Source organism: Microcebus murinus, chromosome 13 (assembly GCF_040939455.1).
Source record: "Microcebus murinus isolate Inina chromosome 13, M.murinus_Inina_mat1.0, whole genome shotgun sequence".
Taxonomy (NCBI): domain Eukaryota; kingdom Metazoa; phylum Chordata; class Mammalia; order Primates; family Cheirogaleidae; genus Microcebus; species Microcebus murinus.
The window spans coordinates 5943386-5968704 of NC_134116.1; the positions used below are offsets into that span (position 1 = coordinate 5943386).

The 25319-nt window shown below is 47.5% G+C and overlaps 1 protein-coding gene across 6 annotated transcripts in view; it reads right to left on the minus strand.

Annotated features, from left to right (window-relative positions):
• The window catches only part of ATP11A (ATPase phospholipid transporting 11A), a 151414-nt gene that overhangs the window by 57219 nt on the left and 68876 nt on the right, over positions 1-25319 (minus strand). For all 6 annotated transcript variants that reach the window (XM_012751941.2, XM_012751940.2, XM_076009279.1 and 3 more), the window contains exons 2-4: positions 10537-10659; positions 3213-3302; positions 2289-2369 (exon numbers count right to left, since the gene is read on the minus strand). In XM_012751941.2, coding sequence (XP_012607395.2) covers positions 2289-2369; positions 3213-3302; positions 10537-10659 — 294 coding nt within the window. The remainder of the gene's footprint in view (positions 1-2288; positions 2370-3212; positions 3303-10536; positions 10660-25319) is intronic.

The following is a 25319-nucleotide window of genomic DNA, read 5'->3' on the forward strand; positions in this document are numbered from 1 at the left end:
AAAAAGAAATCTCACGTTAAATTATGTTTAAACATAATTCACGCCTGTAGGAAGTGTATTTTTTTTTTTCTTGACAGCAGCCTGTATCTGTATATTTTTTTTTAAATTAGGATCACACTACACATACTAGTCTACTTTGTACCCTTGATATAGCATGGGCATTTTTCCATGGCAATTTATATTGCTTTAAATTTTTGCAGTTTTATAACTGCAAAGTTGTTTGATAAAGATGTTTATCAAAGTATATCTAAATACTATATAACTATATTTTTGTGCATGCTATGACCTTAGGATAACTTCCTAAAAAGAAAGATCCGAGTCAAAAGATAAGCAAGACTTTTAGGCCTTTAATATAAAACACCAAAAAGTCCTTAAGAAGCTTAGCCCCAGTTATATTTTCACCAACTGAACAGAAACATCCTACTTGGAAAAGCACAAGCTGGCCATACCTCTCTTCTATTAAAAAACTAAGTCTTTTGTTAGGTCTGGCGGCCCAGACTCAGTGAGCCACCGACCCGCTCTGTGACACTGGCAGAAGCCGTATAGCTCTCCCTGCACATGAGCATGGCATTAAGTAGCAGTGTTGGGGCTGCCCTGGCATAAGCTCAGCATTGGCTAAAGTGCGGGACAGGCAGCCCGACCGGGCTCTCACAGCCAAAAGCCCAGCTGGACCCTTTTGCTTCAAATACGCACAGACGCATGCATTAAAATTCTTCCTCGGAGACAAAAGCACACACTCTGGTCAAAGAGTTTGGGGTGCTATACCGAAAGAAGAAAACAGAAGATACAGCATGCAGAAGTTTTCTAGATTGATTAAGATTGATTGCCTTTGCATTTGAGTTTTGTCAGATGTGAAAGTCCCTTTAACTTAAGGGTGGTGGATCACTGCTGTCTGCAACATTTCCCAGCACATGAAAGAATGAAAACACAGCACCTAAGAGTGTCTACCGCAATGAAATGCAAGTATCACCGATTCAAAGTTTGTGGCAGATAAAGGGCTTGTCTCTAGAACATATGAAGAACTCTTAAAGCTCATCTATAAAAGGACAAATAACCCAAAATAAAATGGGCGCAGGATTTGAAGACATTCCTCTAAGGAAGATGTACAAATGGCCAATACGCACAAGAAAGAATGCTCAACATCCTTGGTAACCAGGGAGATGCAAACCGCAATACCAGTTCACACACACAGGATGGCTGTAATAAAAAGAAGGGCAATAACAAGCATTCACAAGAAAGTGGACAACCAGGAACCCTTAAATACCGCTTGTGGGAATGTAAAGTGGTGCAGTCACTTTGGAAAACACTTTGCCAGTTCCTCAAAACACTAGAGCAGTTCTACTCCTAGGTATGCGCCCACAAGAATTGAAAACCTATGTCCACTAATAAATATATATTATTTATTATTTGTCAATTAACAATAAATAAATGGTGGGGGGAGAAAACCTATGACACAAATGTTCACAGCAGCATTATTCATAATAGCCAAAAAGTAGAAGCACCCCAAATGTCCAGCAGATGAGCAGGTAAACAAAACGCGGTCTATCCACACAATGGAATATTACTCATTAATAAGATGGAATGAGATACTGGCACATGTGAACAATCCTTGAAAGCATCCTGCTAAGTGCAAGAAGCCAGCCACAAAAAGACCACAAAAGAAATCTGCGTATGAAATGTCTAGAATAGGCAAATCCACAGGAACAGAAAGTGGATCAGTCCTTGCCAGGGGCTGCAGGAGGAGGGGTGGGAGTGACTGCTTACAGGTGTGAAGTTTCTTCTTGGAGTGACGAAAATTTCCTGGAACTAGACACTAAGGTTGAGCCACTAAACTGGATAAATGGATAATGGGAAAAACTAAGACATGCTCTTCTCCATGTCAGACACTGGCTTTATCTGTCAGGACTAGAAAGAAGCAGGATTGCAATTGAGTGTGTCCAATGGACCGGCAGGTGGTACCAGAAATCCAGATAAGAGCGCTATGAGGAGCACGTTGCATGGTCAAGACTACTAGCATACAGAAAGGCCATGCAACTCATCGAAACCAGGAATCATCTCTAGTGGATTCAGGATGTGAAAACCATAGTTTTCTTCTCAAACTCAAAGGGTACCAAATCAGCAACTAGATTCTAAGACTTCTCTTATTTCAACTCAAATATCAATCTAAAACAGCCACAAAAGTGAACCTCTAGAACTTAATTAAATTTTACATGAACAGCTAAAACAAGCAAGGCAATTCACACAGCAAAGATAGCAACTTTCTCCCTTTTTGTCTGTAAAATGCTCACCTGTTTGATAGCTGTGACGGTAATGACGAAGAACAGTGGAAGTCCACTCGTGACGGGACTCGTGGGTGTGTCGATGATCAACTGCAGCGAAAAGAGAATTGCAGAATTGTGTCATGAACACAAACCAGCAGCTGTGGACAGGTGGGTTTGCCCCAGCCACCATTTAGCCTTTGCTTTCACTTATTTAAAATGCTTTGCAGGCACCCTACTTTATCCACTGCTAGAGATAAATTAGACAAGAAGTAAATCATCCCATTTTAGTGACTTCAAAACTGAAGGGAGCTTTCTTTAATTAAGAGGGCTGCTTAAGAAACCACATTTAGCAAGCGGCAGACATGGCCTGGTGCTACACACACTTGTGCTCATTCACTTTTCTGCCCCGATATCTTACTTTAATTACATCATTTGGATAGTTTAATGTTGGGGTAATTTTTAAAGTCCTTCAACTGTAGTTTGTATGATTTAGAAAAATTAGATTGCTGTTCTTAAAACGCACCTGACATATCACTCTCTAATTCATGCTATTGCTGGGTTTTTTACTTTCTTCCTTCCTTCCCTCCTTTCTTTTTTCTTTCAACTGTATTCTAATGTGTAACTTCTTTGGATTTTCTTTAGCATGTCCACATGCACTTAGGAAGAGAGTATTTGAACTTCTAGATTACAAAGTTCCCCTTTCCCCTCTAGTACTGGAAGGAGAGTGGAGAAAGGTTGGCCGTCACCAACATAACTGCAAAGTGACCTCCTGTATCTTTTAGCTTGTCTGGGTCTCATAGAATGGACGTATTGTCCTCAAGAAAATAAATGAATGAACTGTATTAACAGATGAGGGGCAGCAAAATCCTTGCTCTTTTACCAGCAAACTGCATGCAACTACCTGAGAATAAAATGTCACTTACTAGCTTTGAATGTGATGAGTTGCCTTACCTGTACCAGAAATATGATAAGGAAATAAAAGTTGGCTATTCTTCTGAATTGTTCAAACAAGTTCTTGGGTATGAAGTTCCAAAATGTGTACTGCATAAAAGAAAAACAAAAATGTGCCATTTAGATCAGATCCTACTTTGTGTAGTGTTACTCCACCACATAACAAGGAGCACTAGATTTCAACATACAAATGTTTAGTTTTAGATACAAAACCCATAATGTATAGTTTAGGGTGTTTGTTGACATTTTATCAATTAACTGACCACAAAAACAAACTGCTAAAACAAAGTGTTTACTCCAACACTAGCATATGTACCTTACCCAATTCTGGAGAATTCTAAATAAAATTCAAAGTAATTCAACAATAGTGTTATTATTAAGATGTCTTTCATAAAATATAAACTATAATCATCAACTCAAAAAATTAGCATGTTTACTTCATTAATTTCTTTATAATCTCCCATTTTTGTGACAGTATGGCCAGGTGACAACAGCACGCTGGCAGAGAAGTCTCAACCTGGCGCAGAGGCAGCTTCTCTGCAGCCATGTCCTGTGTCCCTGGCCCCACCTGCCAGCCCCAGCCCTCCGAGGGAATGGAGGGGAAGGAGAGAGGCGTGTCCCGCCACAGCACACTCTCCAAAGTTTTCATTTTGCTTTGGGAGGAGGGTTTTCACTTAACTCTATGTTGAAAACAATGTACCAGATACCATGAACCTGCAGTGAACACTGAGTCTGAAATGGTTTTAAAAATTCCATTTGACATGCTTTTGCTTTGTAATGAAGACCGTCTACTAAAAACTGAAGGAGCCCCCTGCATGGCCTGTGCTGTAGCCCTCTGCCATGGGCCTGCATTTTCAACAGGGCATATTTCAAACTCCCGGTGGGAGGAGGGTGTTGGCATTGGCAGGATCCAGATGTGAGTTGTCAAATTCTCATCCCAAGAACTCCTTTAAGGCCACAACCATAAGTTCTTTACAATTTAACATAATAACCAAAGCCTGGTATGGTCCTAAACTATCCCACATATCCTGAATTTGGTTATTAGCTATTGATTCAATTTCTTTAATTGATGTAGGCCTACTCAGATTATCTTTCTCCTTGTTTGAGTTTTGGTAGATGGTGTCTTTCAAGGAAGTGGCCAATTTCATTTAAGTTATCAAGTTTATGGGCATAGAGTTGTTCATAATATTCCTTTATAACTTTTTTATTATCCATGTTATAAGTAGTAATACCCCTCTTTATATTCTGATATTAGGAATTTGGGTCATTTCTCTTTTTCCCGTGTTTAGCCTGGCTGGAGGTTTATCAACTATATTGATCTTTTCAAAGAACCGGCTTTTGATTTCGTTGATTTTCCCTACTGATCTGTTTCCAATTTTGTTGATTTCTGCTATAGTTTTAAAATTATTTCTTTCCTTCTGCTTACTTTGGATTTAATTGCTTTTCCCCCCTAGTTTCCTAAAGTGTAAGTTTAGCTTGTTGATTTTATATCTTTCGTCTTTTATAAGCTATGCATCTAATACTATGAATTTCCCTCTAAGCACTGCTTTCCCTGCTTCCCACAATATTTAAGTGAGTTCTACTTTCATTTTTTGTTTAGCTTGAAATATTTTTATTCCTGGAGACTTCTTCTTTGATCTATGTGTTATTTTTGAGTGTACTGTTTAATCTCCAAATATTTGGGGATTTTCCAGTTACCTTTCTATTACTGATTTATTTCTAATTTAATTCAATTGTAGACTGAGAAAATACTTTATATGATTTCTGTTCTTTGAAGTGTTAAGGTACATTTTATGACCCTGAATGTTGTCTTTTATAGTAAATGTCCCCTGTGAGCTTGGAAAGAGTATGTAATCTGCTGTTGTTGGATGGAATAGTCTATAAATGTCAATTAGATCCAATAGATTGATGGTACAATTCAGTTCAGCTAAGTCCTACTGATTTTCTGTCTGATGGACAGGGTGATGAGGTCTCCAATGATAATAGTGGATTTTCCTAGTTCTCTTTCTAGTTCTATCACATATTTTGATTCTCTGTTGTCCATACATATTAAGGACTGTCAAGTTGTCCCACAGAATTGATCCCTTTATTGTTGTGCAATGACCCTCTTCATCCCTGATAACTTTTCTTATTCTTAAGTCTACTTTGACTTAAGTCTAAGTCTACTTTGACTTAGCTAATAGACCAATAGGCTAATCATGTGGTCTTTTGAGTGAGATTAGCATGGTATACTATGCTGTCTTTTGCTATCCTTTACTTTTAATCTATCTGTGTTTTTACATTTAAAATGGCTTTCTTATAGATAACATATGGTTAGGTGGTTTTCTTTGTTTATCTGACAGATTCTGTCTTTTAATTGGTATATTTAGACAATTCACATTTAAAGTGATTATTGAGGCTGGGCATGGTGGCTCATGCCTTTATTCTCAGAACTTTGGGAGGCCGAGACAGGAGGATTGCTTGAGGCCACGAGTCTGAGATCAGTCTGGGCAATACAGTGAGACCCCATCTCTACAAAAAAATAATAAAGTGATTATTTATATAGTTGAATTAATATTTACCATATATAACTGTTTTCTATTCCTTTCTTCCTATTCGTTTGTTTCTTCTATTCTTTTCCTGCCTTCTCTGGTTTTAATTGAGCATCAGAATATCAATTATACTTCTTTTTAAAACAATTATTTAGTGGTTGCTCTAGAGGTTGTGATATACATTTACAACTAATCTAAGTCCACTTTCAAATAACACCCCACTTCACGTGCAGTATAGATGCCTATGACAGGGAGCCCAAATTCCTCCCTGCCCTGGGACACTGCTGTCACTCATCTTGCTTTTCCCCAATCAATTTTTTTTTTAATTTTTAAGAAAGATGTATTTTCTCTTAGATGGGACAGACAAAAAAGTCAGTTACTTTCCATTGACTTTTAAAAGGGAATATAAAAGGAATATAAAAGTTATTATGTAATCACATCATTTATCTCTACTTTTCATGTTTCTGTGACAAACATGGAATGATATTCTTCACATATTTTCACATAATTCCTTTCTAAGAGACACCATTCCCAAAATGGAATTGTCTTTAAGGCCCCACCCCATGAAACCAACCTTACTTTCCAGCACCCAAGCCAACATATTTATTATCTATTAATTAATCAAAATATTTCCCCAAATTTCTATAATATATCACTCAGTAACAAAGTCACATTAATGAAAAAAGTTTCTACTCAAAATTCTATCTTTCATTTCCTGAAATATTTATAGGTAATAACTATATGCTACCTAGGATTTCCTTCAAAATACTCCTTCAACTAAAACGGGGTGCATAGGAGACAGGCTGGCCACAGGTTGGGGTGATAAGCAGTAGAGATTTACAATACACTCTCTTTACTTTTATGCAGTTTTGACAAATTTCTGTATTAGGAAGTTTTGATAATATACATGAGATAAAATAAAACAAATTATCATCTTCTATGATCCTTTCAAATATGCAAATCAAGTTTTATTAACCCTAGAAGACTATGCAAGTATCTGGTCTTGCTCTACTTGAATGTTACTGCACAGCTTTGGAATTTAAAACCACTAAGTGGTTACTTTATGTAATCAGGCACGGGGGGGGGGGGGGGGCCCGCTGCTGCAGCTAAGACCAAATTAACGTGGTCAATATTACCCTCTACACTCAGCATGTTCTACAAAGTAAGTTACTAGTGCTGGTCATTAGTATTCTCAAAAAGAAGGTTATTAATTCCTGATGATATACGATAAGAAAAGTGAAACCCAATGAAATAATTTAAACTTTCATGACTACACTGATATGTCAGTAATACCTGGACAAAATAAACCAAACCAGCATTTTATTGCACGTGTAAGCCCACAGCTGTGAGTTCCTTATACATTGTTCATCTTTGTTAAATAGTAACAATCTAAATATTTGCCTGGATATCTGACCACAACTGAGGTAGTATCAAGTACTATTAATATTAATACCTCCCACTGTGATACAATCAGTAGAAGTACTTAATCCTGGAAATTCCCGGTATCAAAGCCACAGCACAGAACCAAGGGGCTTTTCCTTCTACCGGGAAACTGGTAAAACAACACAGACCTCAGCAGCTCCCTGCACTCAACAAACACTGCGAGGTTTGTTGAATGGCATGAGACAATTAATCACCCCTTGCATTTCTCTCATTTGCAAAGGACTTCATGCCTAGTCTACACAGCCTTTTTGTGGTTTTAATCCTGAGCTGAGAACACCTCATCAGTACTTGAGCATCATGTTGCTGTGCCTCCCATTCTTCTGTGTAAGCCAATCCCTGGTTTTATGTCACCTGCCTGGAATTAGAAGAGCACAGCCCTGCCTGGTACCTTCAGTCACATGGCAAGGAACCAACCTGTAAGAGAAACACCCTGGGCACAAGCTGCCTTGCCAGCAGCCAGGACACAAGATGAAGCATCTGGAAACTGCCCTGAAGCCTCAGCTATTATTTACCTGCAAATGGATCCAGCACCACAGGTGTGCATGTGACTGTCCTAAAAACGACCTGGAGACAGAACACTGGCCTAATTGGATTATAATCAACTTGCACAGAGTTGAGGTTTCTCTTCCACTTATAATTACAAAATGGGAATGTAAAATATAGAAAATTATGCCAAATTCTGGGTTGCTGATGTTAGAAAATGAAGGAGCATCAGGAGGGGCGATGCTAGGGTTGTGGCAGGCACCCCGGTGGCGGGGTCAGGTGGTGGCGGCTGAGGACTGGCTTACCCACCTCCTATGGCCTCGGGCACCTTACTGTGCCCCAAACCTCAGTTTCCTCCTGAGTAAGTTGGGAATAGTGATAGTGGCCTCACAGGTTGTTTTAGAGCTTAAAAGATATGATGACCATGGAAGTCACTTATACAAATGAGTCATTAAGATGCTGTTTCTATCTGATACTTGGTAGAGGGAATATTCCCCCCACAATAATCAGAAGTAATTCAACTTTCTTGAAGGCACAGAGTGACGGTATAGACTACGCCAATCTTTCCTTTTTCAGGCTCCTGAGGGCAAAGCTGGAACCACGTGGACTTTGTGCCCTAAGCACAATTCTGTAATTGAGCCGCAGCTGCCTTCCCTCGGGTTCAGGATCACTTCCTTGGGTCCCTCCTGGGGAGCCAGCTGGCCTGCGGTCTGCATGTGGGCAGGATGCAGGACAGGGGCTGTGCTGGGTGGTAACTTCTGGGTTTTACTTCTTCTACCAGACACTGCCCAAAGTATCTCCCTCAAAAAGGAAATAAAGTTCTAATCGATCACTGATCACCAATAACTGCACTTCTATCAAACAGATTAGGAGTTTAAAGTAATTAGATTGGTATATTTCATATAACTTTTCACGTAACAAGTGCTTTCACACCCTTTGATTTAATAAGAGTAAACTTGCTGAAGATAGGCTTCTGTGGCACTTAAAAAGGCTTAACTGCCAGTCTTTTTTAAAAAGTAAAAATAAAAATTTTCTTCTTAAGAAAACACAGATAATTTACTATACATGTACTCTCCAAAGTCACTTGTTAAACTTATGTTTAACAAATTAAATAGTACTTTTCATGCATTCTGAGATGTTAAATGAATAAAATTAAGAGTCCTCAATTATACGCTCTAGAATCCCACTTCAGTCCACCCATGTCTGCACCGCCGCCAACCCCACTCCCAGCACGCAGTCTAAACCCCCACTCCTTGAGGCCTTTCCCTCCTGGGCTTCCTTAGCAGAGTTTACATCATAGGTAATTTTCCCTTGAAATTACACGTTATCATCCACTTGAAATTGAGATCAAGCCGCAGATCCTGGCTCTCTGAAGAATGAAGAGCATTCCATGCATGCTTCTGAGAGCACAGTCCCTGCAGAAGCTGGGGTGAAAGTTCTTCAAGGGCTTTAGCCCTGAGCCATCCTCACTGTTAGTTCCTGTCTGAAGGAGACTTCCCAGAGGAAACCACTTCTAGGAGTCCCTGGGAGCCCACAATAAACTAACGAAACGCACGGTGGTGGTGCAGGGCGTCCTTGGTTCGAGACCCAGAGGCGTCTGGGGACTGGGGCTGCGGAGAGGAAGGGGCCATGGCAGACGGGGAGGGGGCAGTGCGTGGGCAGGCAGCTCAGAATCACCCGGGCCACTGTCTGCAGGGATGTCTGGGGAGAAAACTATGGAAATGGTTAACAGGCCCTGAAAGGTGAATCAGTCAGCAAAGGGCCAGAGAAGACAGAGAAATAGCTGCTTTCCATTGTTGCCTCCAAAATCGTGAGGAGGGCTTTTATCGGAAGCACAGCATCCCTCAGATCCCTGCCATATCCCACGCGCAAGAACGTCCTCTGACTCCTCTCATCAACTGGCATGGGTACAAATACAGACGGCAGGTCCAGGCACTTGGGACCCTCAGGGCTAAGCTCCGTGCCTGGAAGGGAGAAGCCAGCTGCCTGGAGTTTGCAGCGGGGAGGTGCCTTCACACACGCCCTGTGTGGAGCAGACGCTGCATCGCACAGCACAAGTTTCCTGCCTGGTCACCTGTGTCCCTGAATCCTGCCCCTATAGGTTCACGTGTGACACACACAAGTGTGAACTAAGGAGGCCTACCTCGGGGGCTGCATCATCAGCACCCCCGTGTGTGTGTGTGTGTGTGTGTGCGCGCGCGCGCGCGTGTGCATGCGCGTGCTCTCAGGTTCATCTGTTTATACATCTGAAGGAAAAAGTTCTCCATTATCTGGAAGCCATCACTTACCCCGAGTTCAATGCCAGCAACTAAATTTTCCACCCTATTCTTAACACCCATGTTTTAGGTCTCTCTAAGTGTGTAGCACACATCTTTGCATTTCTTTTTCCAGTCAATGAAAAGAAATACACCTCATTTAAATCATGGCATTCAATTCACATTTCGTCTTGCAACTAATGCAAATAGGACAATCTTAGATTCTTAGATTCTTCCATGTTTTATTTTTCGGGGTGGTTTTCGCTGGGGGCAATGAGTATTGTTTCTATTTCACAGACGAGGAAGCTCTGGCCCGGGGTGGCGCATGCCAAGCACACAGCAGAGAGCAAGGAAGTAAGCACAGTGGTAGGACTGAACATCTTGGACCTCAGACTGCACACTACAGCTGTGATTCGATTAAAAGAGAATACAGACAACGTGCTTAGACATTCCACAGTCTCAAAGTATCTGGGGATAATCAGAGGGATAAAGAGGCCAGAGCTCTGGACACAGCTGCCGTCCCATGCCCTTGGCTGGGAGCAGCGTGGCTTGGGCTGTGGGGAGTCCCAGGGCCCTCCCGCCAGTGTCTTTAGACGCTCAGACCACAATTACCTTGGCGGAGACTATCCTGTTGTCTGGGTATCTCTGCGGGATGTAGGCCTCTGTGCCAGGAGGGGGCTCCCTGTGCCCCACGTAGATGGTCCGGCTGTCCACCCAGTTCTCTTCTCCTGCACACTGCGGAGAGGGAGACAATGTCAGTAGCTGCCTCCGAATCTGCACATAACACTCCCACCCAAGGTGCTGCTTTAAATGCTTGCTCCTCTGAACAGAAACCTGCACCTGCTGAATGAGGCCCTCGTTCTGGGCTGCAGGGAGGCCTGGGACCCAGCTCCCTGCCTGGCCACCTGCCCTCCTCAGCCTTGGGAGTCCAGACCCTCAGGTAAGCAGTGGGAGCAGGCTGTCTGCACCCCCGTGAGAGGCACAGGGAGGATTCGTGTAAGAACAGATCACATGGCAAAACCTCAGGGCTTCCAAGATAGAAAGGCAGTGATATTGGGGAAGGTCTTTAGTGAAATAAGAAATTTACGTTATGGTACAATATCTAAGAATTATCCAACCTATTAAGGTATCTAAACTCAATAAGGCTTTTCCAGGAGGAGAGAGGACCTGAGTCTGACTCATCTTTGTGTTACAGTGCAGCACTGTGTTACAGAGGACACAGCCCTGGCACATGATCCAGGTCCCATCTCAGAACACAGAGCCCTGGCACGTGATCCAGGTTCCATCTCAGAACACATAGCCCTGGAAACATGATCCAGGTCCCATCTCAGAGCACACAGCCCTGGCACGTGATCCAGGTCCCATCTCAGAGCACACAGCCCTGGAAACATGATCTAGGTCCCATCTCAGAACACACAGCCCTGGCATGTGATCCAGGTCCCATCTCAGAGCACACAGCCCTGGCATGTGATCCAGGTCCCATCTCAGAGCACACAGCCCTGGCACGTGATCCAGGTCCCATCTCAGAGCACGCAGCCCTGGAAACATGATCTAGGTCCCATCTCAGAACACATAGCCCTGGCATGTGATCCAGGTCCCATCTCAGAGCACACAGCCCTGGCACGTGATCCAGGTCCCATCTCAGAGCACACAGCCCTGGCACGTGATCCAGGTTCCATCTCAGAACACACAGCCCTGGAAACATGATCTAGGTCCCATCTCAGAACACATAGCCCTGGCATGTGATCCAGGTCCCATCTCAGAGCACACAGCCCTGGCACGTGATCCAGGTCCCATCTCAGAGCACGCAGCCCTGGCACGTGATCCAGGTCCCATCTCAGAGCACACAGCCCTGGCACGTGATCCAGGTCCCATCTCAGAGCACACAGCCCTGGCACGTGATCCAGGTCCCATCTCAGAGAAACAGCCCTGGAAACATGATCCAGGTCCCATCTCAGAACACATAGCCCTGGCACGTGATCCAGGTCCCATCTCAGAGCACACAGCCCTGGCATGTGATCCAGGTCCCATCTCAGAGAAACAGCCCTGGCATGTGATCCAGGTCCCATCTCAGAGCACGCAGCCCTGGCACGTGATCCAGGTCCCATCTCAGAGCACACAGCCCTGGCACGTGATCCAGGTCCCATCTCAGAGCACACAGCCCTGGCACGTGATCCAGGTCCCATCTCAGAGAAACAGCCCTGGAAACATGATCCAGGTCCCATCTCAGAACACATAGCCCTGGCATGTGATCCAGGTCCCATCTCAGAGAAACAGCCCTGGCATGTGATCCAGGTCCCATCTCAGAGCACGCAGCCCTGGCACGTGATCCAGGTCCCATCTCAGAGCACACAGCCCTGGCACGTGATCCAGGTCCCATCTCAGAGCACACAGCCCTGGCACGTGATCCAGGTCCCATCTCAGAGAAACAGCCCTGGAAACATGATCCAGGTCCCATCTCAGAACACATAGCCCTGGCACGTGATCCAGGTCCCATCTCAGAGCACACAGCCCTGGCATGTGATCCAGGTCCCATCTCAGAGCACACAGCCCTGGCACGTGATCCAGGTCCCATCTCAGAGAAACAGCCCTGGCACGTGATCCAGGTCCCATCTCAGAGCACACAGCCCTGGAAACATGATCCAGGTCCCATCTCAGAGCACACAGCCCTGGCACGTGATCCAGGTCCCATCTCAGAGCACGCAGCCCTGGCACGTGATCCAGGTCCCATCTCAGAGAAACAGCCCTGGCATGTGATCCAGGTCCCATCTCAGAACACACAGCCCTGGCACGTGATCCAGGTCCCATCTCAGAGAAACAGCCCTGGCACGTGATCCAGGTCCCATCTCAGAGCACACAGCCCTGGAAACATGATCCAGGTCCCATCTCAGAGCACACAGCCCTGGCACGTGATCCAGGTCCCATCTCAGAGCACACAGCCCTGGCACGTGATCCAGGTCCCATCTCAGAACACACAGCCCTGGCACGTGATCCAGGTCCCATCTCAGAGAAACAGCCCTGGCACGTGATCCAGGTCCCATCTCAGAGCACACAGCCCTGGAAACATGATCCAGGTCCCATCTCAGAGCACACAGCCCTGGCACGTGATCCAGGTCCCATCTCAGAGCACGCAGCCCTGGCACGTGATCCAGGTCCCATCTCAGAGCACGCAGCCCTGGCACGTGATCCAGGTCCCATCTCAGAGCACACAGCCCTGGCACGTGATCCAGGTCCCATCTCAGAGCACGCAGCCCTGGCACGTGATCCAGGTCCCATCTCAGAGCACGCAGCCCTGGCACGTGATCCAGGTCCCATCTCAGAGCACACAGCCCTGGCACGTGATCCAGGTCCCATCTCAGAGCACACAGCCCTGGCACGTGATCCAGGTCCCATCTCAGAGCACACAGCCCTGGCACGTGATCCAGGTCCCATCTCAGAACACATAGCCCTGGCACGTGATCCAGGTCCCATCTCAGAACACACAGCCCTGGAAACATGATCCAGGTCCCATCTCAGAGCACACAGCCCTGGCATGTGATCCAGGTCCCATCTCAGAGCACACAGCCCTGGAAACATGATCCAGGTCCCATCTCAGAGCACACAGCCCTGGCACGTGATCCAGGTCCCATCTCAGAGCACACAGCCCTGGCACGTGATCCAGGTCCCATCTCAGAGCACACAGCCCTGGCACGTGATCCAGGTCCCATCTCAGAGCACACAGCCCTGGAAACATGATCCAGGTCCCATCTCAGAACACACAGCCCTGGCATGTGATCCAGGTCCCATCTCAGAGCACACAGCCCTGGCATGTGATCCAGGTCCCATCTCAGAGCACGCAGCCCTGGCACGTGATCCAGGTCCCATCTCAGAGCACACAGCCCTGGCACGTGATCCAGGTCCCATCTCAGAACACAGAGCCCTGGCATGTGGCCCTGGGTCCACTCAGAATATATGGCCCAAGCATGTGGCTCTAGGTCCCACACCTCAGTTCTCCAAAGCTGCAGTCCCCAACCCCGGGGGCCGCAGATGCATAACAGTCCATGACCTGTTAGCAACAGGGCCACACAGCAGGAGACGAGCAACGGAAGCTTCACGTGTGCTTACAGCTGCTTCCCACTGGTGGCTTCACCACCTGAGCTCCGCCTCCTCAGATCAGCAGCCACATAAGATTCTCACAGGAACTCGAACCCCACCGTAAACTGCACATGCAAAGAATCTAGACTGTGTGCTCCTTATGGGAATGCAATGCCCAGTGATCTGAGGTGAAGCTGAGGCGGTGATGCTGGTGCTGGGGAGCAGCTGCAAATACAGAGCATCATGAGCAGAGACGCTTGACTGCACAGTGAGCGTAACGTGCTGAAATCATCCCGAAACCATCCCCCTGCTCCCTGGTCCATGGAAAAATTGTCTTCCATGAAATCTGTCCCTAGTGCCAAAAAGGTTGGGGACTGCTGCTCCAAAGGAACTCGAAGGTGTCAGCTTTTCAGGAGTGCAATAAACAGAGCTGGAAAGGAGGCAGAGATTCTCAGCTGGACAAAAGCCAGCGGGTGTAACAGGAAGACAGCCGCACGAGCTGGAGTCGGAAGCACTGGCCCGGGCTCTAAGCCACTCGCTAGCCTCAGGCACACCAGCATCTTGGAAGGTCGTCCCCCCTGGGAAGGGCAGCACATCACCCAGCGTTGCCAGCAGAAGATAGCAAGGCAAGGGGAAGGGTGTGCACAGCAGGGGCCCAGCCCCACTCCTCCTGCCACCACAGCCCCTGCCGCTTCAAGTTCTCTTGCTTTTCAAAGCCAGATAACCCAGTGACCTAAGCAATCCAGCATTTCTGTGTCTGACACTCCTATTTGCATGTCTTATGCTGATTCTTTCTTCAGTGTTGTTCATACCAGCCTCTCCTTTGCTCATCTATGATGTCAGCCTCATAGGGATAGCAAGTCAGTTCATGCTGTGCCCCAGCACATCATGCATTAGCTGCAGGGCGTTTGTACACTTCCCTTATATTCACCTGTAATTTCTTCCATTAGGAGCTAGCTTTGCAAAACAGCCTATGTAAACTAAAGTGAAAAGACAGAATCTGTCCCATAAACCCAGGGAGCCAGGGCCCCCGAGACCCTGCAGACAGGTGTAGACATGACTGGGCTGCATATACAGTGAGGGGCTCTGCGTGGCAGGTGAGCCACAGGCATGTTCCTCAGCAGGAACACTGGGTGTGGCTCCTCTAAACCACCGCTAGCTCCATGATAACTGCTGTCCCAGACCCTGCTGCTCGGCCATACCCCAGGCCAGTTACCCCAGCCCAGCAAGGCCAGGCCTTCCTCCCCAGTGACCTTCTCTGCCACCTTTCTATTTTGTGGTGAGTTCTACAGGTATAAGGGATAGTAACTTACAGACCTTCTTAAGAGCTTCATAAATAAATTATAACATATAAAAGCTAATAAAAGTCCCTGATTTTCCTTTCTTTTCTTGGAACATAGGCAAACTGATGCTTCTCATTCTTATGTCATCCTTCCAGCTCTAAGATTCTGCTTCTTTGTACAGTTGCAACGAAAACAAGCCCATGAGCCCTGATTATGTAACTTCTTAGCCAACTAACTTAGCCAGTCTTGAACCCAAGGTCGCCAGACTGTTCACAAACCGGAGCACAGACAAGGCGGGAGTTAGTCACGCTGCAGGGAGCCGCTACCGAGACCGAATGACGAGGGCAGTCGCAACTCGGCAAGGCAGGGAGGTGGGACACCAACCTGCATTCCTGGTCCCTTCTAGGCACTGTTCATCCAGCCCTGCGGACTCACCCCGCAGAGCCTGGGGGACAGCTGGCGCTTCTCATCAGCTACGCGAGCCTGAAACCAGCCACTAAACTGTCTATTCACCCAGATTTCCTGATGAACAATCCAGCGGTCCAACCACATCAAGGAAGCCACCGGGCATATCCTCTGAAAGGCTGGTGTAAGCTCCAAACTGAGGCAAAAATCTGTACTGCAGTGAATGGGGCTGAGCATAAGACACAAAGTCACCAACCAGAACACCCTGAGCTGTTCCCGGAGGGGACACACAAAACCATACACAAATGTTCCAGTTGCATTATTCAGGTAGCCAAGGTGCAAGCCTTTCAAACGGCCATCAGCTGATGACCGGATGACAAATCGAAGTATCTCCACACGGGAGCATTCATCAAAAGGAATGAAATACCAATACGTGCTACAACACGGATGCACCTGAGAACATTCTGTAAGTGAAAGAACAACATACTATGTGGTTCCATTTACACTAAATGTCCATAGTAGGCAATTTCACAGAGACAGTGGTCTCAGAGGGCTGGCGAGTAACAGATAATGGTTCCTTTGGAGGGTGAAAATGTTACAATGTTATGGGTTGAAGGGTGGTGATGCTTGCACAACTCTGAATATATTCTAATTTGAACTAATGATCGTATACTTTAAAAGGGTGAATTTTATGTGAATTATACTTCAATTAAAATATCATATTTTTCTAAAATGAAAGGCATGTGCAGTTTGCACACACATAAGATCGTTATTTCTATAATAACGTTCTCACTCTAGAAACATAAGAGGTAATGTTTACATCAACAGATTGCATAACTCATCTGTACGACTACCGTATCACCTGCTGTCTTTTCAGCTTGCCTTTGGCTCAATTGCTCAGTAACTTTGCAGCTGCAATTCCAGAAACGGGAGTCACAGGGGACACATCCTACGAATCACCATGACGCAGCTACCTGGACATCCTTCACGGCTCCTTCTCTTAATTCTGTCTCTAAGATACTTTTGACATTTGGAATTGATCAAGTGCTGCCTGAAAAAAACAAAAAAACTGTGTGCACACACATGGCGGTGTGGCTCTCTGACAGGCGCCAAGTGCTTGTGTTTGGTGGCTGAAGAAAAATCCCTCAAGGAGCTGAAACTGCTGAGGCCAGGCAGCGGCGGGCTGCAGGGCAGCGCTCTCGAGAAGCCGCCAGCCCTCTGCTCAAGGGGGAGACACTCAATTTCACAAGGTCGACCGCGTGATGCCACCACTGTGTGCCAAGGCGGGCAGTGAGACATGAGTTCCTGCTCTTCCTACTCCAAGGCCAGGAGCTGGACTGCTCACCTGCAGGTCACTTAACTGACTCGCTCCCTCTAAATGCAATTTGGCATCCTGCCCACTGGACAGTTATACCAAACTGAGGAACAGCACCAAGGGGGCCTGGATTAGAGCATGAAAACGTCACAAACCACCAACTCGCAAAGTGGTTTGACAGAGTTCGGTGTCAACTGGCACAAATATGCTTTTTAAAATTAGTGACAGTGCTTGTGTAGGCTGACCATGTGACCCGGTCCACAATTACTAATAAAACTGCTAGAAGGAGCAAACGGTGTTCTAAGGGGATCACAAGGCAGACAGCACTAAGGACGTTGCTTTACTGTGCTCGATCCTGGTGGGCACGTCGAGGGGTCCAGCATCCGTCCTGCACTTTGACTGAGCAGCAGAGGGGACATGGGGAACTGTCGAAGAGGGTGTTGATGGAATCGCCAGCGAGGCCTCTGGGGACACAGGCTCGTGGCTGCAGGCTCCTGAGAGGAAGAGCATCGCTGGGGACTGGCCGGGGGAGCACATTTGGTTTTCTCTGGCTGGTCCCAAGTTGGAAGTGAGGGCAAAAGCAGGGAGTCTTTAGCTAAGCCCTGCGGGTCCTGGTCAAGTGCAGAGGTGTGGGTCGGCACCCCATGGCCACGAGGGGGCTGGCCATTGCCCCTCTTTGCTAAGGGTATTTTCATTCATATTTAGGGGGCATTATGAAATGATTCCAACACACAGAACACTAGAGTATAGAAATAAACCAGTTGGATTTAACAAATATTTTTCCATATTGGTACCAGATCAATTTTTTTAAAAAACAGAAATAGCCTTAAAATTCAGATTTTTAAAATAAGTCATTTGAAAGTATTTACTTCTTCCCTCTTTTTAAAAATGTGGGCTGTGGGTGAGTAGGAGAGGAAAAAGACACAGTTACCTAACACTCCTTGGGGTAGGGGCGTCCCTGGATGCATTTTACTCCTGGCAAATACAAGTCCTAAACTACTAGGCTAAATGCAACTTTGCACAGTCAGGAGTGGAGTCCCATTGCCCCCACGCCTAAGAACACATCAACCTGTGAAAAGCATCCCATTTGCACCAGACACCTTACTCACTGGTAGGTGATGCTGAGGTGGTCAGAAAACTGCCTTAGGGGAGGGCTCAGCCCCTGCACACATGGTGCCCAACCATGGATCCTCTTCCTGCTACTCATAGCCATGGGGCAGGTCAGTGTCCCGCAGGCATGGGGCCCTGCTGCCTGCAGAAGCCCCTCTGAACTCTCTCCCGCTGAGGAAACCCCACCTCCCCACCAGTCTGCACGTTCCTGTCAACATGCCTTTACACCAAATAAATTTGTGCTTTTTTCACTTTTCCTTTGAATCAGTTATAACACCTGGTTATCTCATTATAAGTAAAATAAAATCTTAAAACAGATGCCCACTTTTATATCTGCATGAGAGTCCTGGTTTTACCTTTATGAACATTATCTTTTAATAGGGGGAATATTCCACCGTTTGGACCCTTGACATTAAACGAAGATCAGGCACAGTCCTGGGATTTGAATGATCGGATCTGTGCTTTGCCTGAGGCAGCCTTAGACTCCCAGGGCAGCCCACATAGGCAGGACAGAGAATGTTCCAGAACACAGCACCTATAAACCATTCCAACAGCTCACTTATCTTGCCACATTAAAGAAACTGTAAGGAAAAAGATAATTCCATGTCATCTTCCTGCAAACCTCGATCACTTCCCTCTGTCACTTTGCTAGGTTTTCTGTCCTCAAGGCCTGCTCAGCCCGGGTTCCCCAGACGCTGCTGTCCTCGAGGCTGCTCGGACCCATGCAAGCTCAGGTATCTCAACGCTGGGGCAAACCTTCTGTGACGGAGTAGCCGCTTCTCCTCCCACAGATACAGAAGCATAAAATTGAGAGTGGGGAATATGTATAGGAGGGAATGGCCTGAAAAGAACCAGCAAAATATTTTCTGTTTCTTTAAAACTTCCCCCACTCTTTTTGGGAACTGCATCCCAGCCTGCATCCCTGGAGGCAGGGAAAATGTCTTTTGTTCTGTGTGTTACAGGATATAGCTCAGCCATGCCAGGTGCCAGCCTCCCAGGTAGGCCCAGCTGGGAGGAGGTTACAGGCTTTGCCCTTGGCAGAGATGGGATGATTAGAATCATTAACACAGCAGCCTAGAACACAGGGACCGCCCTTTAAAAGCTCTGTATTTTTGCTTATGTTTAGGAAATTTGGAATTTGAGACCATAGGGCCTGCCATTTTTCCTCTTTTGCCAGCAAAGAAATAAACTTCTCTTTCCTTCTCCTCAGACCACTTGTTCCTGCCCTTGGGATGCGGCACCCCGAGGCCGAGCCAGCTCTTCCCAGCAAAGCAGGACTCGGGGATGATGAAGCCGCCCCGCCGCCCAGGAAGGTGTGCGGCTCGCGTCCGCGCTGTGCTGCCGTCAGCTTCGCCGTCCCGCGGCCGCCCTGGTGCAGTGCGCGCCGGCCCTCACGGGTTCTGGGCAGTTCTGGTGACAGCCTGGTCAGCGTTTGAGAAGGTGGATTTCATCAGACTGAATGAGGGCACGCCAGGCCCCGCAGAGGAGAGATGTGAGCAAAGCTCTAAAACGCAAACTTGAATCGACACTGTCGCGACGCTACACCAGGATGGCAGCGTCTGCGCCAGGGCTCCTGCCGCGCTCCATTCAATCAGACTGGACGACAGAAACACGGTCGCTCACAGGCTCCTTCCTGCTGTGGGAGAACACAGAGATTACCAGCCACTTTCCTCTGGCAGCCCCAGACTTCACGCCCACACAAAACCCAAGTATTCAGAACACCCCTAGGCAGCTCAGAGCCGCCGGCGGGGCGCCTCGTGCACAGGAGCCCGCGCGAGCTCTCTGGACCGCGGACGGCTCATAGACGCGACCCCTCCAACGCGCACCTCTTACTGGCAAACAACCATGAACAGCAAATAATTCCAATAGAATAAACGCAGTTCCTAATTCATCACATGTCAGACTTGCTGCTCCTGTGAATAAAATTACAGGAAGGGGCCTTTTTGGAATGAGTCATGCCATAAATTAGCATGAAAAACACACTAATAACATTAAATAACAACATACCCACTAATAATGAGCTTTTCTGTAAACATCGCTGTCTTTGTATGAAATTACAACCCTTTGGGGTATGTTGTGTTAAGCCCACTGAAAGAAGGAAACCTCAAAGCTATGGGCCTAGCCCAGGAGTACGTAACATGAAAGTCAAGAACCTGCCTTGAAGTTTATAGACGGATAAACTGATCACACCACATGTTGTTAGATCTCTAAATTCAGAGTGAGCAAAGAGTCCTCTGGACAGTTCACTTGGGCCTCCTCGGATCTCTCATTCCTAGGCTCACGTACAACCTTCTCGCATAGGGACGCCGCGCCCCAGTGAAGAACAGGACCCACCAAACGGCAAAGTCACCAGTGCCCCTAGGGTCTAGCTACTCTGCAAGTCGCACAGCGGAAGAGACAAAACAGCTGCTCACAACTCACGGCCTCGCACCAAGCCCGCCCCTCCACGATTCCAAGGCCTTGCGTGCCGTTTGGCCAGTCTGCCGGGAACAGGGCAGTGATGAGGAAAAGTCTAAACGGAAGAGAAAACAACTTTCATTTAGACCTTATCCAGAAAGCCAGGGGTTTTCAAGCTCTGATTGTGACCTGGGGCACAAGGAATGAGAGTGCCTGCACTCCCAGTTCCTGCTCTGTAATGTGTTTCTTTTCACACATTGTGTAACGTGGTCACACAGGTGAGCTCAGCCGGGATCTGGAAGACGCTCGCTCGGCCACGGTGTCCTCTGCAGGCCGAGTGTCTCTGTGTGGGGCGCAGCGTGTGCTCGTGTCTCAGAGGTGTCAGTCAGAACCCAGCCTCCCCGGAGAGTCCCTGATGACAGCAATTCCTGGACAGGACCCCCTTTCTGCCAAAGTATCACCATCCCAACTCCCCACACGTAACAAGCGGGGAGCCAGGCACCCAGGTCTCCACAAGTCGTCCCTCAGGAAGGGACCCCAGCTGTGGTCCCACTTCTGCGCCTGGACACACCAGAAGCTCTGAGCTTAAGACATCTGGCATCTAGTTCAGAGCAGATGACACATGGGACCCAGGAGGTGTCAGCAATTTTTAAAAATAAAGAAAATCCTAGAATCAGGCTCAAGACAAATTTGCTTTCATAAAAGTCCTGTTAAAAAAAATAAATACAATGAAAATTGTGTGAGGTCTGTTTTTTGCACTGGGCATTTCCTGGCAGCTGCTAGGGCAGGCCCTGTCCTCTTCAGAGATCAATGGGAAGAATGAACCACAGGCACCACCTGTGAGAATCTGATTTTCCTAGTGCACCGCCCATCTAACCTGCAATGAGGAAAATTAGTTACGCCTTCCCAAGAGACTTTACTAACGCTTTTTATAAATTTCAACATTTCCAGGGTATTTAGAATACATCCTGACAGTGAGTCCAAATTACTAATGGGGAGCTGTTTCAGCTAATTTTAAATACACAAATTATTAAAAAAATAAATAAACCTACCTACTCATTTCTCCCAAATAAGAGTTTGGAGAGTTTAGTGTCCTAAACCAGGCAGAAACCTTAACAGATGAGGTGTGAAGACCATCCAGACTTTAAGGGAAGCCCAGGGCTGTGCTGGGCCTCCTTCACCTTACAGGAGATGGGTGCACAAGCCCCCGAGACTGGGACATTCTTCACAAGGGGGGGCAGCTTCTGCTTTTCCTCTTCAGGGCAGGGGAGGGAGGGAGATGGAACAAGGAAAGAAGTGGGGTTCACCTGGGGAGGCCAGGGTGGTTGAACGCAGAACGCAGGACAGGAGCCGAGCTGGGGAACCCCGCCCTTCCTCCCCACTCCCATGGGACCCCTTCTCCTCCCAAGGCGGCGAAGTTGCTCACAAACCCGCAGCAGGGCCCGCGGGTGTGTCCACACACAAGCAGCGGCACTGCCACACAGAGGCTGGGCCACGTGAAAAGTGCACTCACTGCCACTCGGGCTGAGCAGGACACAGATTATGGCTGCAGAAGGCCCAGGAAGCCCAAATGGCGCCTGCCTCTCACAAGGCACCAGGGACCATCTCTGCAGGCAAATCCTGGCCCTTCCCAGGATCCCAAGTCAGCCTCGGGCAGCAAACATACAAAAGTGCCGCAGTTTGCCAGGAGGGAAAGACGCCCTTTGTTTGCTTTTTTCAGAGGGAAGAAGAGAGTGAGTGGAAACTTCCTGTCACCTGCTAAATGCCAGGTATGGTCTTGGGGGCCCCGGACCCCTTTGGGTTGAGGAAAACAAGACCATCCACCTGCTGGGGGAGAAAGGCATGCCACACGACGGGTTCGGTCCTAAGTACAGAGGGTGGCGATGTTTCCTTTGCTCAGGTTAATCATTGAGTAAATAAAACACGCTGAAATAAAAGCACAGGCAGGTGACACCAGGCAGACTGTCAGAAGCCAGCCCAGGTCACAGTTCACAGCCCGCAGCTCCATTCCGGGGTAGGGGTGGGCTGGAAGCCCCTGCTAGTCAGAACCCTGGGGCGATGAGGAGCTTCCAGGGTGCCCTCAGGGAGGGGCCTATGGGGGGGCCCAGGCGGCACCTCCCAGGCCACCCCCCCCAGGGCTCCCGGGTGAGAGCTGTCCTGTGCACGTGTAGTAGGTCTGCCACGGGTCCATGGGGACAGAGGTGAGGACCCCGGGGTTCGAAGGTGGCGCCATCCTCCACACAAACACTAGCTAGTCACATCCCTGAGAAGAGGTTGGCACCTGGAATGTATAAAGAATGATGACAACTCAAAAATAAAAAGACAAATAATGAGATTTGAGGAGCCATTCCTCTGAAGATCTACAAATGGCCCATAGGAACATGAAAAGATGTACCACTCCTTAATCACCGGGAAATGCAGGCCGAACTCGGCCAGGTGGGAGAGGCAGTCGCACAGGGCCACACTCTCTCAGAGACAGAATGTGGATCAGAGGTTGCCCAGGGCCTGGGGAAGGGGCCAGCGCAGAAGGGCAGGGGGAGTGACTGTCCTGGGCACCAGGTTTGTTTTGGAGTGACAGAAACGTTTTAAAATTACCTCATGGGAACAGTTGCATAACTTGGTAAACACACTACAAACCCTTACAATGCACTCTTTAAACAGGTGGGTTTCACGGTGAGTAAGTTGTATCTCAATAAAGCTCCCTCCCACAAATGCATGACAGTTTAAACATTGCTTGCTGTTCTGCTTCTAAATCAACACAGCCCCACCTGCTTCACGTCAGCCCCTCACTCTGCTAAAACTGCCTTATACCTCCCTAGCTTTCACCAAAATGTAGGACTTTGCCAAAATGTAGAATCCTCTATTTTATAAAAAAAGTAAACATTTTTAAAGTTTAGTTTTTAATACATAACATTTCATAGTAGGTAAAATCAAGTCCAGTGAGTTTCCACAGGAGTGTGTCTAACAGAGGAGAAGCCAAAGAAAAAGAGATGGTACCCAAAGGAAGACAGGACACACAGCGGAGGGAGCACCGTGCGGCAGCACACCCAGACCTAACCAAGGAAACGAGCTCGCTCCAGAAGGGCTGCGTGTGGGCCCACGGTTGTCCTGTGTCCCTCCCGGGAGAGTGAGGACAAACCCAGGCAAGGAGGGGACCTGGCAGGTGTCTCCGTCCTACCCACACAATTCCTTCCCTGTACACCAGAAGGGCAAGATATTTCGAATTCAAAATTCAATCAGAAAATGGCTCGATTAACAGAAATAACTGGGTCTCCATGGTGGGTCACCTTCACCACCTTCATCATCCTTATCAGGGCTTGGGTTACGGCTGCCAGAGTCAGTTAGCATAAGGTCAGAAAACACAAGGACAAGGAGATGCTCTTCAGTGCTCTGAAAACCAGCTGTAGCCAGTGTTAGTTGCCTAATGGAAGTTTTGGATTTCAGCTGACACGAACAAAGCCTATTAGCCGAATTACACGATGGGGACAGACAGGAGCATGTCACCAGCCTTGAAACACCAGATCGATTTCCACAGCAGTGCTTATTCCTAATGGCCATTTTCAAGTTTACAGGTATCCAGTGACACAGTGATTTCTTGTTCTGTGTCTGTTTATAGCTTTAAACAGCAAATGTCTTGTTCGACGGGTCAGGAGACAGTGTACACTTAGTGTTTCCAAAATTAGGCTCCCTCCTGGACCTTATTCCCTAGCAGGTCCACGTTCCAGTGGCAGGACCGCCATGCCGCCTGCGCACCCCAGCCCCCTGAAAGCACCTTCTCTTGTCTGCCGGCATGAGGTGGCTTCCATCCTTTGCTGCCGGCCTTGCTCAGGTATAATAAATACAGACAGACACTCCGTAGGTGACTGCTAGTGTTCGACTGTTCTGATGAGACTGGACCTCCTCTCCTGTGAACCGTACCGACTTTCCCAGGGCCCAGTAGGCAGGGTCTAGACAAGGTCCCAGAACCTCATGTGGGCGTGGGGACCCCGATCTGGGCCTGCTGTGTCTGCAGGAGCACAGAATCAGACTTTCACCGCCATCTCGCTGCTCTCACCGTAGTCTCCGTCATGACTAGAGTTTTCCTTCCCAAATAAAATCCTGGGTATTTTCGAAGCCCCTGTTGGTGTTCATCTGTCGTGGACGTATTTTTAAACACAAAGTCACCTGGATCACAAGGATCCACAAAAACACAGTGACAGTCCACTTGGTTTGGGAACAGTCAATCTGGATAATGCCAAATGCCAGCTGACCTGAACCAAAATACAAATAAGAATTCTAACCCCAGATGACTTTTGGCTTACTCTGGACTTGCCTAACCTGACAGTTCATAGCAGCTAAAAAGAAACACAGCTTCATGGAAAAGCCAAGATCCAGTGAGTCCTGAGGGAGGAGGGTGGCCAGAGCTGCAGAGCCGGGAGCGGGCCTTGGTTGGGGAAGACACACGATTCCCAGTTCTAGTGAAAGGCAGCAGGAGCAGAAATAAGCACTGATTGCATCCAAGCCACCGCACAGTTTTGAAAGAAAGTTGTTCCTGGCCAGGCTACCTGTGAAGCAGCAGCCGGCTTTGATGCACTTCGGTTTAACTTCTCCTGGGAAAACACGAGACGACACAGGAAGTGACCCAACGGCCTGGCTGTCCACACCAGCTGCCACTGCCTCGTCACCACTGTGGGTAAAGGTGCCACATCTCCACCCCACAGTGGTGACGAGGCAGGTGCTGCAAACTGGCCACCTCCCCCGAAACTGGTGCAGATGAACTTTCGGCCATGTGTTTCTGTGCATGACACAGGCTCGACACACCGGGAAAGCGG